Raw genomic sequence first — 19608 nt, 5'->3', positions numbered from 1 at the left:
AAGTTATAGGAGTCTTTTAATGCTTGGATGATTCATTGTAAAGTTAGTGGTTAGTGGCTTACCAAATTTTTTAAAAATCCTCTGAAATGGTCAAAGATATACTTTTGCTCTTTTTATTGGATACTAAGTAGAGATGGACAGGAAATTGGGGAGAGAGAGAGGGGAAGACTGTTAGCTTAAAACAGTCTTCCTTCTCATGTCTGTCATTCTAAAAGCAGTCATGAGACATCAGTTCTCTGAACGCAGGGAAGTAAAACTAAGAAATAGAAAACAGTTACACTAAACTGCTTTGACTGCCTCTTTATAGGCTCACGAGTACTCAAAGCCAGTCGCCACCCATAAAAATACCAACCCCTGTGGACTTTTGAATGTTTTATTTTACAACACTGAATCAAAGCGAAGGTTCACTTTCTACTTATAAACAAAAATAAAAAATGTCTAATAAAATGAGCAAAGGTCTGCATCCAAATTAAAAGCATACAGTACATGAAACACGAGTTGTTTAATATGTAATCCTGGTTTACTATTTTTAAATTGATATTTAATAAAGGCACACCTGTTAAATATTACTTTTCACCTTCCTGTACCGCAGATCATGCTGATTTGTTTGATGCTTTTATATTTTAGAACTCCATAATCAACAATAAGACCTTGCACATACAGGAGTATTACCCTTAAATGCACTTGCTGTCACCTTACTGAACATTGCGAGCCTACTTTTTTGAATTTGTGGTAGTGTATTTTATTACCAGCCCTCTGATTCAGTGTTTATGGGTAAATAAGTACACAGCATAATATTAAATCCAAAAAAAGGAAGCTTTCTTACCAACCATGAAAATTTTATTGATCATAAAGTAATCATTTGGATAGCTTGCAAGTTATCAAGCTTAAAAAGTTCCATTATTCTCATTATGTCATCATTTCAGCAAAACAGGGATGCCAACAATGGAATGCAAGGTGTTGCAACAGCTGCACGATATAACAGCAGGTCACTGTATAAAAACGTTATACAGATGACTACTGTGCTGTTGCTGACCAAAGTCCCACTGAGACAAGCTTCCTCAGGGCAGTACTGTCCATCAGCACTGTTAAGTCTGTGGGGCCAGCGTCCCTCCTCCTACCCTGGACATGAGGCATAGTGGCCCTGTGCTGAGAGTAGGTCTGGGAGAAGGAAGGGCACCGTGTCATTGTTTAGAAAAGGAGGCCTGCGAGCGTGATGGTTTGCTCGTCCTTTGCAATGCCCCTATCCTAGCCCTCGCCAGCTCAGTCTTTCTTGGTCCTCTTGGCTTTGGCTATGTTTTCCTGACGTTTCTGCTTCTTCTTCTGTTCGCGGTCACGTGCCTCGATCATCTTGGCCAGCTTCCAGGACAGCAGAGCGCTGGCAATGAAGAGAGGGGTGAGAGCCAGTATGATAGTTGTGAGAAAACCATAGGGGTCTTTGGCAGCCCACTCCACCACATACTCTGCCCATGCTTGCACGTCGATCATCCTGTTCAGGAACGATGAGGCTCAGACCTGAGAAAGATGGCCACGAGAGAAAGCTGTGAATATGTGCGACATGTCATACTCAAAACATATGTGTATATTCAAATATTACAAAAGGGGGAGTATGCTTTATGGACAACTTTCAGAATGAACTTAAAGGAAAGTTAAATATAAAGTTGTTTATAGGTTATAGTCTTAGTTGCTCTTTTATATCATCATATATCTTTGGTTTGTAAACTGTTGGTTCCCCAAAGAGTAACTTGGCAGCATTACAATCAACTCTCAAATCAACACAGATATCATTTCATTTTTCTGAAAGGTAAGATTAACCAATTGTTGTATTAACTAGTAAATACACTGATCAAGGATACCATTATGACCACTAGCAGGTAAAGTGAATAAAACTGATTACATCTTCATCATGGCACGTGTTGTTGGTCGTGATACATTAGGGAATAAATGAACATCGTCTCCTCGTGGTCGATGTGTTAGTAGCAGGTAAAATGGGCGGGTGTTAGGATTTGAGCGAGTTCTTTTTCCAAGGGCCAAACTGTGACAGCTAGACGACCGGGTCAGTTCATCTCCAAAACTGCAGCTCTTGTGAGGAGTTCCTGGTCTGCATTGGTCAGTATCTATCAAAAGTGGTTCAAGGAAGGAACGGTGGTGAACCAGTGGTCGGGAATGTTCTGCTGGGAAACATTGGGTGGATGTTACTTTGGCACCTACCTAAGCATTGTTGCAGACCATGCACACTATTTCATGGTAATGTTATTCTCTGACAGCTGTGGCCTCTTTCAGCAGGATAATGTGCAGTGCCACAAAGCAAAAATGCTGCTTGAAAAATGTAATGAGGAGCACACCAACGAGTTTGAGGTGTTGACTTGGCCTGTGGATTCTCCAGATCTCAGTCCAATCGACCATCTGTTGGATGTGCTGGACAAACAAGTCCAATCCATGCCCCACCTCGCAATTTACGGGACCTAAAAGATCTGTTGTTAACATCTTAATGCCAGATACCACAGCACAGGGGTCTCAACAGGTCAGGACTGTTTTGGCAACAAAAGGGTGCTCAACACAATATTAGGTGGTCATAATGTTATGTCTGATCAGTGTATATCACCTAACAATGTGAGGTACTTTTTAAAATTGTAGCAAGAAAAAAAATCTAGAACTGAATAAATGGAGAGAAACCTGGGAGGTGTTCAAGCAGCAACTGCATTATAACACAAAAACATGTCTCACTCTCCTGTCATATACCAAACACAACCTCCCAGCATCCACCTGCAGGCTCCCAGAGGATGTGTACACACCACACATATTTGCAGGGAGTGATAAGTCTTACCGGATACGACAGCAAGACATTAATGAGTTAAGTAAAGACATTTAAACAGAAATAAAGAGATCCAATGCTGGTGAGACAAATGCAAGTTCTAGAATTAAATATTTCTAACACACTGATAAGGAGGAAAGTCTAATTCTGTTACTTTAGCAATCCTAAGCTTGATATCAGATCAAACTGGAACCATACAGTCTCATGGACCATACAGTCGCTGATCCTCACAAGCATGTCCGATCTTGGTGGAAGAACACCTCACTTACACATTTGTTTAACATAATATTGCCAAAACATCTGAAAGATCCATCTGGACACTGTTGAACTGCTGTCCTCAGATGTTTAGGTACATTTAAAACAAGAACAAACATGTAGAAAAAAGCTTTTACCCAAAAGCTACAACAGCACTAAACACTGCTGAAACCGAACCTTGTAAGATAATTGTTTTGCATGTGTGATATGTGTGTTTTACCTTCTTTTTTATGATTACTTTTAGAAATTTCTGTGTGTATTTATAGACTTTTTTTTTTATAAATAATTACAATGGGAATACTTTCAAGCCTTTTTTCCCAGACCTTTGCACTGCACCCGATTTCGTTGTACATGTGCAATGACAACATTATTATTAGTTTAACTGCGGTCCTTTTACCCAAACACAGTCACTAACTTTGTCCAAGTGCCATGAATAAGAGGACAACAGAGGCGCACTTCTTTCATTGCACACGGACCAGCTGGGCTGTAGTTAGCCCCAAAGGATCATTCAGAGCAAGGAAGTATAGCGAAGTCTTTTTTTTATGTTTGATTACAGTTAAAAACGTCAAATGGACTTAGATGATCTGTTAGATAACTGAAGTTACCCCCAAAGACTTCCGTTCCCACAGTTTTCGTGTATCGTCCCTACGACAGTGAAAAGATTTAGGGCGCCATTCAACAGGAGTCATTTGTAAAGCGCTCCGACCAGCGGCACACAAGCAGCTAATGACCAACGACTAACTAACTAGCTAACCAACTAACCACAGTCTCTAGCTACAACCTTAAGACATCAAGTTATGCGAGCGATTTTAATGTGTATGCATATAGGAACAGATATGCATTTCTTAGACGCGGATGAAACATTTAGTTTCATTTCTACTGCCGCTAGCTAGCCCAGCCGTGCATTAAGGCCTGACTTTTCGATACAAGAGCACTTACTCTCGGTTAAACAGTAAAACGACCGTCTAAATGAACGCAACAAACCGCCTAATTTATGTTTTCAAAACAGTTAGTCCTGATAAAACTCAGAGTGGCACAAAATACACCAACTTACCAAAAGGAACGGAGATTTGTGTTTGTATCCGCGATAAACTACCCAGCTCCTCCTTGTTCCGGGAAGTGGAACTGGTGTGGCAATGAGGCATTCAGGTGATATCGGCAAAATGTAAAAATAAGAAAAAAACATTGGTTTTTGTTTGTATTCATGAATTATTCTAAATGTGTAACACTTTCACTAATATTAGATGCCAAATATAAATAAATATCTAAATATAGATAAGATAAATACCCTTCTGTGTTGCATTTGCAGACCGTCAATACCAAAAATGCACCGGTATAACTTATGTAGAACAAGCCAAATCGTTCAAATATAATTCAGAACGTAATTGTAATTCCAGCTTAATATGTTTTTTTTTATCTTTACTTAAAAGGGTATGAAATTGTCTGAAATTTGTAATTTTTTCTGTTTCCCCGCTAGAAGTTTTCGAAATTACACTTAATCAGTATTATATGAATGCACCATGAGTTCTCGCTTGTGGTTGGACATGATGAGATTCCTTGGTTATTGGGATATGTAGTCCTCTGTACCATCAAGCTATAGGAATGACTCTAAAATCTAAATATATTTAATACATTTATTTGCCAGTTGCTCTCAAGAAAATTAAGGAACATTTAGTTTAGATTACCTTATTTATACTCTAGTTGGAGGTTGCCTGTTATGTCCATCAGTATCAAATTGCTCAAAAGAAACACGGAAACGCAGCAGACTATGCAATAAAGACATATAGAACAATTTATAAACATATATATATATATATATATATATATATATATATATATATATATATATATATATATATATATATATATATATATATATATATATAAATAAATAAAGCTGAAATGTCTGATTGTGTGTGGAGCTGTTCTGTCTGGAGAATAAAGCAAATGATAACTGTGTTAAAATAAAATAGAATAAAAAGGCTTCATTGACCCTCTGAGAAAGATGACTAACATAACAAAGGAGGACCTGCTGGCTTTGTGAACTTCCTGTGGGGAAGTATTGAAACCAAATCAGGTTAGGCCACATCTGCTCCGTCCATACGGCATGGATCACTTTCAGAGCAGTTCAAAGGCCAGCCTTTTAGACTTACTCACAGAGCAATGAGAGGGGCAGCTGGGAACACATGCGGCAGGCAGACACATTGCAAACACACATTCTGGTATACCAGTGTAGTTTTGAGCCAACTTTTATAGACAATTTAGAAAAACATACCCCAACCTGGCAGCTTTTCTTTGTTACTTGCTTATAACAATTAACTTCTGTAGTGGCTCATCATACAGGAAAAACCAGGGGGCAACAGCAGCCACACCCTAACCCCTGATGAGTATTCTACCCCTATAAAATTGGGGGGCCCTTTCATGACACACAGACATGGAACTAGCATTATCAACAGACAGGGTGGGGGCCAGTAAAAATGAGTGTACCACAGTTTGTGGTTAACTGGCTACACTAATCCATGTGTCATAAGTGTTTCAAGAAAGAAACACACTAGGTCTGGCTCTCCTATGAGAATTTTCTAGCATTTCTTTTCCTTTTTTTGTTTGGCAGAATGATAGACTGAAATACAGGAAAGAGTAAAAAGAAGATAACGTGATGGCTATGAGAACTTTAAAAAAACACACAAAAGCCTAAAAGTTATACCTATAGCTATCTAGAACTACAGTTGTGGCCGGTGCTGTCTTGGTAATGTGAGGCTTTCAATGACTTCTTTGGACTGTATTTTTTTTCCCAGGGTGGAATAAAAAACAAGAACTGAGTGCATAAGTTTGAAATTATTTAGAATTGTTACTAATCCACACAGGGCCAAACCCCTTAATGGATTAATGCCATTAACATTTTGTGAAATGCCCCTCAACGCCTTCCACAGATGTTTCTGGTAGCTGTTAACAAGCTTCTGGTATAATTCTTTATGGATATCTCACAACTCTTCTTGGAAGAATTTGTAGAGGCCATTCCAGAGTTTGATTTATCTACTCCAAAACCAGTTTTGATTTATTTGGGATCATTGTCCTGTTGGAACACCCAATTCTATGCAAGTTTTAACTGTCCAGCTGGTGATTTGAGGTGAATTTCAAGAATTTGGAAGTTGCACTCCTTAATTACTCTACTCCACTTTGTGCAATGTACTAGTGTCACCTTCAGCATCCCCAGAACATGATGCTACCACCACCATGCTTGGGAGAGTGAATAGGTTTGAAAGCTTCACCTTTACTCTGCCAAACCTACCTTTTGTAATTGTGGCCTAATTGCTCAATCTTTATTTATTCTGACCATCAAACTTTTCTTCGGAAGGTATCTTGCTTTTTCATGTAGGCAGCTGCAAATTTCAGTCTATAGATTTTGGAACAGGGAGTTCTTTCTTTGTCAGTGCATTCGTGGTCCATGGTGATGTAAAACTGGCTTCACTTTGGGCAGTGATGCTGGTATTCCAGCAGTTTCCAGTTCATGGCAGGTTTGAGCCTCGGATGGTTCCTGGGTTGTTTCTGAACATCCTAACAAATTTCCTGCCATCTGAGGGTGGCGGTTTGGGTCTTTCCAGTCCTCGACAAAGTGTTGACATGTCTGAATAATTTGTGCTTATGTACAGTTGTTGGAATTGATGATCTTGGATCATCATTGGATCATCTGCAGTTGTTTAGAAATTCCCCTATGAGACCTTCCCAACTTGTTTAAATTAGATCTTCACTGAGGACCTTGGACTTTCCTATAGTTTTGAGTACTGCTGTGTCAAACAAATCCTTTTGATACAGACAAAGAAAGTCAATAGGGCTTGGAATCGTCAAGTTAAAAGGCACTGTAGAACCTTCAGAACCACTTATTAAAATATTGATGTGAGTGTATGAATATATTTGAACCTGTATGTTTACTTTGACCCTGTGTGGATTAGAGAAAACCCAAAACAAACTGAAACTTGAGCAAACAATTTTTGTCGTTTTGAAGTCTTCAAAGATTCATGCAGTGCAATCATTCCACCCTGGAAAAAAGAAAAGTTCAAAGAAATTGTTAAAAGCCCCAAATTACCACTACATCGGTGCCCAGGATAAAACTTCTACTTCGAACTAGAACTCTAAAAAACACTACCTTGATAGCATCATTGACCCGTATACCTGGTAGTATCTTAAGTTACCGCAACCAAACTTTTGGACTTATTTTCTCAGACTTTATGTATCCAAGCAACAATTATACTGATCTCCAAGTAAAAAATCAATAGAGTCGCCCCTTAAAATAAATAATATAGGCAAAAAGCTTGTCTTTCATGAGTGCATATGATTACTTGTCAATTGGCTGCACCATATAAGAGCTGATGTGACTACAGAGGACAGGCATGTCCACCTTCATATGTTCTTACCCTCTGCGGCCTGACAGCTGAAACCACTTTTGGACTAAAAAGCCGCAAAAACAACGATCAAGTTGTTATTGAAGAAGCTGGAGCCCGGGGTGGTAGCTGAGGCTCCAAAGGAAAAAAAAGTCAGTTTTCTTGCCCCCTTTTACCCCTGTGGGAAACTGCGAGGCCGCCCCTGGATTAAGTCCCCGCCTTTAAACTCAAATAAGAAGGAAACTTCAAAGGCCGTCGGCCGCCGGGGCTCCACCCTCGCGCTCCCGAAAAGCTTCACAAAGGATTTGCCGACGTTCGGGAATTCCGCCTCCAGTTCCTTTTATAGCGCCACTCGTGCGCTGGCAGCTCTCCAGGATCCCGCCCATCCGGTTACTTTGACAACACAAAGGACTTCACTGAACTCACAAGCTCCGCCCACTTTTCCAAATAAGGGCAGTCTCTCCATGTACGGCAAACAATCGGTGCGAGATTGCCCTTTTCTCTTCCTTATCCCGTTTATATGATCGGAGAGGAACTGCGCTTCAGGTTGGAAGCGGTGCGAACATGGCCGAGCGAGTCCAGCAGCCCCCAGCCAAGAGGCTCTGCTGCCGGCCCGGCTACAACCCGGCGTGCAGGCAGGGGCAGCGGGCTGGAGGTGTCCTGTGTGGCGGCGCGGGGTCCGCTCCGGGAGGGTCGGGAAATGGGAAAACGCACAACCCCGAGTCGTTGCTCGATATCGCGGCTCGCAGAGTCGCGGAGAAGTGGCCGTTCCAGAGGGTGGAGGAGCGGTTCGAAAGGATCCCGGAGCCCGTCCAGCGGAGGATCGTATATTGGTCTTTCCCGAGAAGCGAGAAGGAAATCTGTATGTATTCCTCTTTCAACGCTGGAGGAGAGGAAAGTGGAACTAGCGGGGACAATAATGACGAGACCCAGCTGCCTTTCCTACGGGGTGTCACTCTGTTGGAGGGTGGCTGGGTGGACAACGTATTGCAAGTCGGTGAGTGGACCATAGCGTTAGAGTAACGCAGGGAAACAGCATATAACCAACAAAACACCCAACTAGCACGGTTTGCCTTTTCCATTGGAGCCATGCCAGACTTTTAAAGGGCTCGTGTTTGCCTCCCTTAGTCTCGTCTATTATAAACAATGCAGGGTATTTCCACACCAGTCTACCCTATAGCTGTGTGTGAGAGCAGCCTATTTTCAGACAAGCCCGTAATAGTAGCCCACTTCTTCTTGTTTTTACCCACTGAGCTGCGCGCATTGAATGGCCCACAGCCATCCCAATTGGAAGCTTAGCACTTTGTTCCTATTTTTGTGTCTTTCTAGCTCTCCATGCCCCCACCGATGGGTACGCAGACAAAAGCCCCCTATATCTTTTCACCGCTGGCTAAATAGACGATATTTAGAAAGGGTGGGAGGGACGGTGATTTAAAGCCACAGTGCTTCTGTTTTGTTTGCCAAACACCTTTGTGAGACGGACTGAAGTCTTTCTTTCTGCCTTTCCAATATTCACTTAAAGCCCAAGCTATATGCACGGGGTAATGACAAATATGTTTTTTCCCCTTGGCGGCATTATTTTTGGTAAAGCTCGGGGTAATTAGAGGTGCTATAGGCTCAGCAACCCCCTGGCTGGCTGGCTGGCTGCCTTTGCCAGAGCCACAATATTTCACTGCAATCGTCAGTGCAATAGACTCAGCTGTCAATCCGACTCCCCACCCTTGGAAACGGTTCAGGATTCTAATCCCATTACCCTCCCCAGTTCATCTGAATCTTAATGCATTCTGCAAACAAGATTTTATGCATGATCTTCTTCCTCCTCCCTCCCTCCCTATCTCTCTCTCTCTTCCCCCTCCTTGTTCCCTCTTCCTCTCTCACTTCTTGGCTTACTATCCCTCCAAAGAATCTGTGTGGAGATGGCTTCAGCTCTTGTGGGCTCAGAGAATGTGCAGTGCACAATAGTAGCCATGGAGTAGGCAGACAGGAAGGCAGCTCTCCCTCCCTCTCTCTGGCCTGTTTACCAGATTCCCCAGCATTAGTCTCATTTATGGGCTCGGTCATTTGGGGCTTTAGGAAGCAAAGCACTCAGCTTAGGGTTAAATAAAAAGTGTGAGGCGTCAGCGAGGTATATGTAAGCAGTGTGTGTGTGTGCTTTGGGAAATAGTGACAGGCAGGGTAACGAGGTCATTTACTGTGGCCATGCATGTGCTTCTGTCTGCTTTAAAGAGATGGAAAAGTGTGTCAGAGTGTGTGTGTGGGCTTGATAAACACAGAGGGAAATTGCACATGCATCTCTCTCCCTCTGTGTGTGTCTGTGTGTCTGAGTCTGCATGGGCTGTCAGTCTCATCCCGCATGCTCACAGAGAGTGGAGAATGACAGGCGAGTACACAGCAGGAGGAGGGCATGTTATGCTGATTGCAATTTTCACCCCAGAATTTTTTATTTTTTTAAAGCTTGGGAAGATAAAGCCAGGAAGAGAAAATGATAAATAAAAGATGCAATCTACTCCAGGGGACAGGCAGCCACTGGAGGATGAGGGCTTAAAAGCAGGGCAGCGTGGGAGGGAGGAGGCTGTCAGCCACATCACACACCACATGTATTGGCCCATCAAACACATACAGTGGGTCTGGCCTGGAAAACAGTGCAGGGTGGCTGTTAGGGCGTGTATGTGTGCGCACACAAGCGTATATGCATGCATGACTTTGTGTGGCTTCTTGTGTGCAAATGTGTGTGCTGTCAGTGGGATGGGATTCAGTGTTGATGATGAAAGACAGTAGAGCAGTAGAATAGATGCAGAGGTTATTGTGTATGGGGGTTGGGGGGAGCTAATATACTTGAATGGATCTGCTGTCGCTGTATTCCACTCCTTCCCCTCCCATCCCGTCCTCTACCTCCCTCTCTCCCAAGTGAGCAGCTATAAAACTCTCCATATTTACTCCCCTAAGGCCAACTACCAGCCCCCAGTCTCCTGTGATTATTTATCTTTTTCTCAAAGACATTAATCACAAGCCTTTTTCCTTTTTTTTTGGGTCCCTCCATCTCTTTCCATACATCAGTGCTATGGAGAGAATGGATAGGGGGATGGCACTTAAGGGGAAGAGCAATAGATCGGGTGATATCAAGAAAAAGAGGGGAAGCCTAGAGGGAAAATGTGGGTGGAAAATGCAAAAGAGGAAAGAAGCATTGAAATGGTGATTGCAAGAGAAGGGAGATGCATGAAAGTAAAGAATGAAGTGCGGAAAAAGGGGGAGAGAGTGAGATGGATGGCTCGCTCTCTCTCCCATGCGGGCTCATCTGTTCCAATGCCAGCCTCTGAGATAAATTTTCATATACGAAATTCAGGCGTTATCTTAGCGGTCCACTGCTCCTCGGTTATAGCGGCGTTATAACAACCCGGCTTCGGTATTTTTGCGCTCCTCACTGATGTTCCGGTCAGCCACAGAGCAGGTGTCGGACCACATACCTAACCTTAACCTCTAAAGGCTTCTGTGTGTAATAATACATGAAAAACTGCAAACAAACAGCATTAAATATGCATCTTGCTTTGGAAAGCAGTCCCCCTAACAGCAGCTGTCTGTCATAAAAAATTACATTGTCATGAGGTGATCACAGAAACATCAGTAAATCTCACCAGTGGTGCCAAATTTAGAATCTTTTTTTAGCTTGTCAATCACACTGTACCGTGTGGCAACTGAGCATCATTTACCGGTATAGAAAACTTCTAGACCAGCCTGTTCTGATCACAGCATCTGTTCTCTGGTCCCCTTGTGTAATTTAGACTCAGCGGCTCATCTTCCTGAAAAGGAAGGCTAGTGTTATTGTGCCCCATCCTCTAATTATAGAATTCTAATCCTATGGCTGTAACATGGCATGACAAAGCATGTTTGCACTTCATTACCCTCCTTCCTGTTTTAGTCCTCCAGCATGGGTCAAGTTCATCTCCGCTGCTGTCATTTATTCAAGACTTGTACCTTTCCCTTGAACTCTCATCCCTGTGTTTCTAAACCCTCCCACCCCCCGTCTGCCTCCAGGGCTTTGTACTAAGAGTTAAAAAGGAAAAACCCCATAACTCACCACCGTACACACCACCACCTTCCTATCCTGTTACCGTAAGCCCCCATGTCCCCGAGGAGTGACATACTGATGCCTGGCATATGTCGCTCTCTGCGTCGTCATTAGCATAGTCTACGCGGGACAGCCTGTTTATCCAGCTCCGCTTGTTAGGCTAATTTTTTTTTTCTTCCACATGAAGCTACATGTCATTTTTATCATCCTTACTGCCCCAAATCTGAGTGATGAGGCGGACACTTTGAGGGCGCTTTAAATTAAACTTGAATGAAAGTAGATACGCCATAACCTGTGGACCATTTTGCTGTGTTTTCCATGGTGGTGTTATCGGACTAAATGGCCTGTAATATTTTGCCTTGGCCCTGCCAAAAATATCACTGAGTGTCCATGGCAGTCATGCCGGTGTAAGTGTGAATGTCATCCTCCCCGACTCCACCTATTCCAGAGATAAACTGTTAGGTGTGTGTGTGTCTGTGGGTATGTTTGCATATATGTGTGTCTTGTCTTTTGCTTCTGCATGCTCATAACTCAGGTTAATTTGTTCACGCTCTGGAGAATCTTAATTAGGTTTCTGCGTCATCTGCTCTCACCAACTCTCCGTTTTCTTCCTTCTTTTAGAAGAAAAATAAGTCATGATGTCAATGAAACAGTGAAATAACAACCAGGCGAACCACCCGCCTGGTTGTTATTTCACCTGTTTTTTGATTGTTTGTTTGTTTTTTAAACCTCTTCCTATTTGTCACATGGAGAAAATCATAACACAGACTCTGCTTAAATTGTCTGTGTGGCTCCATTATTGTGCACCATGGGTGTGTTAGTGGAGATGCTGCACAAAAACTTTTATTTAACATTCGGCCAATATGAGACGACAATACAACATACAGAGAACAGCATTTAAACAAAAGGCTTGGTAAAAACAATGAAGGTTTGCACACATTGTTAAGTTATTGCTGGTATGACAATGCCAAAGAGAAATATTTTACAAAGTTGAAGGAACACAAACTTGTTTGTGCAAGAACAGACTCATGGATCCACATCCTTTTTTTTTTTTTTTCCCTATGCACTTCTTTTGAGCTAAGGATTCATAAGGCTTTTTAAAAGAGCTTCTTCGGGGCCCACATCGACAAGCATTCAAACATTCTGTCCACAAAGGTGCAGAATTTAAGATGCGCAACGCAAATCTTGCAGGAGCATGTCGTCTGCGAGACGCTATCGGGCTGAGCGTTAAGGCTGTTTTTGTTGGGTGAGGGCTTATTCTTTTTGTTTGTGTGTGGGCTGTTTCTTTTCATGTGGGTGGATCTGGTTTTATTTTCCTGTTAGGTTAGAGAGTTCCTTTATCTTTTTTACAATGCCCGTCGAGAATGAGCCCACATGCCCACCGCTGAAGACAGGGAGAGCTAGAGAGAGAGACTGAGCATTATTCGAATATTCTGGGAGGCCATACTGCTGTAAAGAGGCAGAAATTGTGATGCCGGACTTAAAGAAATGCTGTCACAATAGAATTCAGAGGCTTTTCAAAATTATTCCCCATGAAGGTTTTGTGCTTTCCTATAAAGCAAAAGTTCTTTTAGAGGATTCTGTGAAAGTCAGGGTTATCAGATGTCTGTAGATCAAGCTTGAAGGTGATAGCGACGAGGGAGCAGTGATCCAGGATCCGGTGCATCAGGTCTACCCCTAGGCATATGACTAACCCTGGGCTTGTATCGTCATGGAAACATGCCTGAGCCTAGAGCTAGTGTAAACATCTGGCTGTCCAAGAGGGAGCGAGAGGGGCAGCAACTGCGTCCATGTGAAGAGAAGTGGAGTCTTTAAAGAGAGCACTCTCTCTCTCCGTCTGGCTTTGTGTATCTGAGCCTGGGAGAAGGAGATTCCAGGGCCTTGTCTCATTATGTTGGCCGAATGGAAAGAAGATAGGATACCTTTCAGCTGTCGTGTAATGGAAACACGTTAGCTTAGTACCTCCGCGTGTGTGTGTGCGAGTGTGTGCACATGCAAATGCGGCTTTGCAGTCGTTTGGTTAGAGACAACAGATTGTGTTTTGTGTTTATCTTTTGATCTCGCTATTGTTTATTTCATAATATTACTTGATGAGAGATAATGCCTAGATTGGCAAAGCATCCAGGAAAATTATTATTATTTTTTGTATGTTTCCAGCTGAGCAGAATATTTTCCATCTAAAGCAAAAGTTGCGTAAGCGTCACAGTAAATCCAAAATGTGTTTGCATGATAATTACTTTAATTCTGCAATAATAAGTTTCAGCTCGATCTCAGTTTCCGCTTTCTATCGCTTGAAAGCAATGTGGGTGGCCTCCTTAAGGATATACCCTATAAAGAAACAATGCCATGCTGCAGCCACTAAGTGATAGATGACCACTGGTTCCTCTGCTAGCTGTGCCTCGATCCCATCATGTCAGAATTTTCCAGAAGGTCCCTAATGCTTGTCACAGCCTTAGCTCCAAACTCTAACCAACCCCGTTCCCAGATGTGCCTTTAGATAGATTTTTCCCACCACAGACCATAACTTCCTGTAGCCAGCCATGTTCCATCTCCTAAACTTGGCTTTAACTGTCCCCTGCTCCTCCCATTTCCAATGCCTATACCTGTAGACAGTCCTGTCATTTCAAGCTCGGACTAATGTCTGTGTGCCCTGTTTCCAGTCTTTCTACCTGACTGGAGCCAGCCTCTGTCTCATTCTCAGTCCCAGACATAGCCGTTTCCTCCCTACCCCTCTTAAATGAACGTTCCCAGTTCCAACCATAGCTTCACTATATCTGCCACACTGCCAGACCTATCGCAAGTAGACCAAAGACCTCTTTTCAAAATGACCCTGCACACTAATAGAAGCATATATTCAGAGATGCTCAGCGTTTAAGATCAGCGTGTGTTGGTGCTTGTTAAAATAAACCAGCTAAAGTAATAAAGTTCCAGCATGAGCTCTGTAACGTCTGCCCCAGTCCCTGTTCCAGCTTGACTTGTCTCCTGTCCCAGACTGTGGCTGCTGTGTGTGCGTCAGCACAGCTCCTCGGCTGGCTGACTCTGTCTAGGAATCCAGTCCTTCCTCCACACAGCTCCTGCCCCTCTCTTCTCTGTCAGCAGAGGGAATGAAGCACAGGGAGCAGGCGATAGAAAGGGTACTAAATCCACAATGACAAGGCCCTATTAAAAGACGTTTTTTCTATTTCATTTAATGACTTTTATTACCAGCCACCCCTCTCACTTCGATTTGGCAATAATAACAACAGGGGAATGCAGCACTCAGCGTTATCCTATCTGATTCTCCCTTTCACTTTTTTTTTCTTTTTAATGAATTCCACTTTGCACCAATGTGCTGCTGAAATAAGCACAAAAGCAGTCCAAGTCTGTGCTTACTGCAGCGGAGAGCTAAATGTGTATATATTTATTGTGGATGGATGCCTGTCTTTGTGCCTTGCATGCATGCTTGCATGTACATCTGTAGTAAAGACTTTGCACACGTCTTCACTGTTACCACAATCCAAAGCTTCTCCATGTGGTTTGGTCAACAGCTGTTGTCACCTCAGAAGCCAAACGTTTTGCGGTTTTGTGTGTGTCTGTGTGCGTACATAATCACTGTGTGCTTTGCTCAGAAAGTAGAAAGCTACCTGCCGTGGTCCAATATTAAGAACAATTACTTTGGTCTATCCTAAACAAATACACAGCATAATGATAATAATAATAATAACACAACTTTCCCTTGTAGTGAGTGTATAATTCTTGTATCATGTTCGTCTATATCAAACGAACAGCCCAGGGCTTTCTAATAAGAAGGCAGTCAAGGCCATAAAGATTTGGACTTGGACTTTAACTCGGGTGGATCTGCCTTGTAAAGCTACTTCTGAGACACAGCTCGCCCAAATTCCTGCACAGCTTATAAGTAAAGGCAGGATTCTTTCAGTCTATTTAACTTTGTGTGAATAGGCGAATGTACGTGTGTGACTTTGTGTGTTAATGGCTCGCTGAGCGTGTTTATGGCTGTGTGTGTCAGGCTGAATAAAGGTGAGGCATGTTAATGATAAGAGGGTGGATGACATTCCCGTCTGTCATCATTCCCACCCTATCTCGTTTCCACTCTTGCATGTACACACACACACACACATTTACCTCACAGTGCCGGGGTGCCGGTGACTAGGCGCCTTTGAATAAACAACAGCAGAGGATGAGGGTTTACCTGCCACTGACCCCTGTTGCTCGCACACATACATACTGATAGAGGTGTTCACTCATTGACTGGTCCCTCCCCCATCACTAAGCTGGCCCAGTGTTGACCTCTTCATCTGATCTCCAGGGATTTACCGAAGTCAAAGGTCAATCTGGTCAGACTGTCCCTCCAGTGGCTGACTGCCTTCCTTGAAAGACAGGCCCCTGCTCGCATTATTGTTTTCCAATAAGTAGCACCTGACCAAAGGAAAAGGCTGCTTGCTTGATTGAATGTGTGCATGCGTCTTTACACGTCCCAATAAGCAATTTCTCACCCGAGAGAACGGTCCAGGAGGAGACAAAGAGTATGCCCACTTTTGTTGTCCCTTTTGTGGAACAATCGGGAATCTGAGCCAGATTGAGACGAGGGGGGTTATCCCCTTCTCTCTTCTTGCCTGGCAGGCTCAAGTGCCGTGTGAGCTATGTAGAGGAGGAGGCTTTGAGAGTGCAAGGTGCCTCTGGCTGTGCCTGGTCCAACGATGTCGTGGCGGTGTGGCATGTGAGACATGCATTCATTGCTTTGTGGCAGAGCAGGGCTGAATAGAGCTGGAAAGGCTCTCCAGGCATGAGAGACAGAGAGACAAAGAAAGAGAATGAGAGAGATTCAGAGGGAAGGAGTAGAAGGCTTTCAAATGACTATGGAATTTAGTTTGCCCTTCTAAAGAGGTTTTTTTCTTTCTTTCTTTTCTCTCACTTCTATGCTCTTTTTTTTTTTTGTTTTGTTTTTTTGCTTGCTTAGTTTTTTTTTTCATATTTCATTCCTGTTTTCCTTGTTCTTGCCAGCCTGTTTTCTTGGTCTTACCATACCTCCATACTTGCACTCCCTCTCTGTGCTTCTAAGCTCCCATTGTCTCTGTTTCTCTACTTCCTGATTTTCAAGTTTCAATTCCCAAGCCAGGCTAAAGACACCCATATTGTATTTTACACGGCTCCTGTCTAGATACAGCATGTTTCCATCAAGCTTCCTGTGTCTAAAGTCCCAAAAGAAGGCTAACAAGCTTTCTAATTCCTCCTCTCTGTGCTTTGCTAGAACTACCAGTCTGTGTCCAGGTCTCAGGGGCAGTCGCTCTTTCTACATTCACAAGCTCTCTGTTTACTACAGGATTTATGAGAGAAACAAGACTTGGCCTACTTGCTGTGACGTGTATTTGTCTGAAGTTTTTAAATGATCCTCAATCTGATGTTGTTGTTTTTTTAGGCATTGCAGACCATCCTGGAACCTTTTTAGGTCGACACTGATGAATTACACTTGTTTATTGCCCTGATCACAACACTTCTGCCAGGCCACAAACATAAACCTAACTAAAAATCCTGACTGATCGGCTGATCTGAATGCTAGCCCACAATAGCAGATAAACTTCTACACATCAAAATGGCAAATGTCATACACGGTGTGCTGTTTAAGATGCTTTACACAACCCACAGTGACTTCTGCAGGCATCTGCAAGCTGCTTTGCAACCCGCCTCCACTGCAGTTCCTCTTTTCACTGCTGTTTCTCAATCAAATCTGCTGTGATGATGCCTGCTCTGTTCTCTGCTGGGGGTTTTGCTGCTTCTCTCCCCTCTTCCCACTTTCCATGTCTGAACATGAAATGGGATGCAGGTTCCCAAGCAGAGCGAAATGTGGAAATAATAATCTTATTTTGACTGAAACCGGTCTATGCCTGTCCCACGCTCTGCTCGTTGAACGGCATGGGTATAGTGTGGGTGAAGTATTGACGCTAGCATTATTGCCTGGCATTGTTGAGGATGATTGTATGCCATTGTGTGTCACTGCCAACCTGTCTGTCTGCATTCTAGCTGAGACTGGCTTGCTGCTAGCAGGCTAGCTGTCCCTCCTGGGTGGCTACATCACCTCATCCTATACCCTCCTCACAGCCAGTGACAGCCCAGCCCAGGGAGACATAGGTAATGGTCCTCTCTGATGTACACCCCGACTCAATTGAACTGGATGGCAGACACACGCCTAAAATAACAAAAGGAGGGGAGCGAAAGAGAGGGGGTGGAAAGGAGAGAAGGGGAGGGAAGGAGCGAAGCGATCGATAAAGCAGGGACACATTGCCTAATAAAGATTTATTCCTTTCCCCCCCCCCTCGCCATCCGCCTTGGCAGGGCAGACGAGGAGGGGGGGAGGAGAGAATGTGATTAGTGGACTTCTTCTCCCAGGGTGCTTCTGATAGCATGTGTGTATGCGTGCATGGCGGTGCACTTGGCCCCATGCGTTGTGTGTATTTTTGCATCTCGGTGTGTTTATCGCATGTGTTTGTCTCTCTCCCAAGAGCAATAGGGGTTAAAAACGGTCTCTGTCGTTTGTTCTGCCAGCAGCGGCACTAGCAGCTGCAGCTGTGTCCCTGCCTCTCTCTTCCTGTCAGCTAATATTTAGTTAATCTTTGGTCTGGGACCTACGGGACTGGCCGGAGCTCCTGGTGCCCCATCCATCTCGCACTGATCTATATTCCACGCTGGATCCCTGTGCCATTAACCACTACCAAGGGGAGGAGAGCAGGGGATGGAGCGGCGCAGAGGTAGAACTAAGAGGAAAGGGCAGATGGGTGGAGGTAGAGCTGTAGAGAGACAAGAGAGTGATGGAGAGGAAGCGATAGAGGGAGGAGGAGGAGGGGTAGCTGTCTACCGTATCAGCGCTAAATAAGAGGGAAAAGACAGGCAAGGAGGTGGGTCAGCTATTCCATACATGGCAGAAATTGCTCCTAATAATTTAGGGGAAAGTGCAGCAAAAGAAATATGCACAGATTTATTTATTTATTTTGAACTCTGCAGCTCCATTTATTTCCTGCTTTATTGGATGCCGTCCCGATTTAAGTCTTTCATATAGAGGAGCAGGTGGAATTACTTCAATCCGACAATAAACAACAGAGAGGTAGAGTGTTTCCACAAGGAGGTGTGAAAGGTTGAGGAGGAAAAGGCCGACGTAGGTGGTGGAGGAGGATGGGCAAAAAAGAGAGAGGCAGAGGCGTGGGAGTGAGCGATCCATATGCAGTGAGTGGGCCACTTCATTGATATGCATTGTGTAGTTATGAGGGGGTCCACCTGTGAAGGCTCCAAGTGCTGAGTCACTCAGTAACGCACAGACTAAATGCTTTTATCCCAGACGCCTCGTCCATCTGAATGGAATATAATAGGCCGTAAAGTGCTTTGCTAGCAGCGGCTGCTTGCCCCATGGCAAACCCTTGCCCCTCGCTCTCACTCACCCTTCTCCAAATCTCATTTCGCCACTTTCATGGAAACAAAGTGTGCTTAGCTTTAATTACATTGTTGTTTTTTCTATATATTTTTGTTGTTCTTTCCATCTTTCCATGTTGTTCCTCCTGCAGTGCTTTTCTGGCAGCAACACTGAGCTTTCTCTCTCTCCCCGCTACAGCCCTTCTGTCCACACTCCCTGCATATCTTCCCCCTACAGTTAAGTGTGATCCCTCTGCTGCTGCCGCTGCCGATGCTGTGTGTCTGCGTGTGTGTATTTTGTGTGTGGGGCACCTGTTTGGGATCTCGGTGTGTGTTCAGGGTCACGCCTGCAGGTCGTGCGTAATGAATAGCAGAGCTGTTGGCGAAGCACAACTGGTCGGGGAAGGAGGTGGCCAGAGAATAGCTCACCAGTGACGGAAGGAGAGGAGGAGGATGGACGGATAGATGGAGGGAGGGAGGAAGGAAAGAAAGAAAGGGATGATGGAGCGAGAGGACCAGTAATGGAGGAAGTGAAGAGTGGTTGCGAAGCCAGTGAGCCTTAACCACCTTCTGTCAGTCTGTCTGGTCTTGGTGCTGTTTTCTCTCTCCTCGGAATCTAATGGCTTTTCCACTGTCCTCTTTCCAAACCTCCACACCTCCCCTCCTCACCCCCTTCTCTCTACTCTTACCCCTCT

The 19608-nt window shown here is 43.9% G+C and overlaps 2 protein-coding genes across 2 annotated transcripts in view; one reads left to right on the top strand and one right to left on the bottom strand.

Annotated features, from left to right (window-relative positions):
* Nucleotides 1-818: 818 nt before the first annotated feature.
* Nucleotides 819-4207, bottom strand: smim15 (small integral membrane protein 15). The gene is made up of 2 exons (XM_026187894.1): nt 4125-4207; nt 819-1515 (listed from the first exon to the last, which is right to left on the bottom strand). Exon 2 carries the CDS (start codon nt 1486-1488, stop codon nt 1264-1266), a length of 225 nt encoding a protein of 74 aa, XP_026043679.1. The 5' UTR covers nt 1489-1515; nt 4125-4207; the 3' UTR covers nt 819-1263.
* A 3733-nt stretch (nt 4208-7940) lies between these two features.
* Nucleotides 7941-19608, top strand: part of LOC113033786 (zinc finger SWIM domain-containing protein 6) — a 45828-nt gene continuing 34160 nt past the window's right edge. Inside the window, exon 1 of the mRNA XM_026187888.1 lies at nt 7941-8446. Within this exon, the coding sequence (XP_026043673.1) occupies nt 8014-8446 (433 nt within the window). The 5' untranslated portion in view covers nt 7941-8013. The remainder of the gene's footprint in view (nt 8447-19608) is intronic.

This window comes from Astatotilapia calliptera, chromosome 12, assembly GCF_900246225.1.
Source record: "Astatotilapia calliptera chromosome 12, fAstCal1.2, whole genome shotgun sequence".
Classification (NCBI taxonomy): Eukaryota; Metazoa; Chordata; class Actinopteri; order Cichliformes; family Cichlidae; genus Astatotilapia; species Astatotilapia calliptera.
The sequence above is the reverse complement of the archived record's forward strand: the minus strand, read 5'-3'. Positions and strand labels throughout refer to the sequence as shown.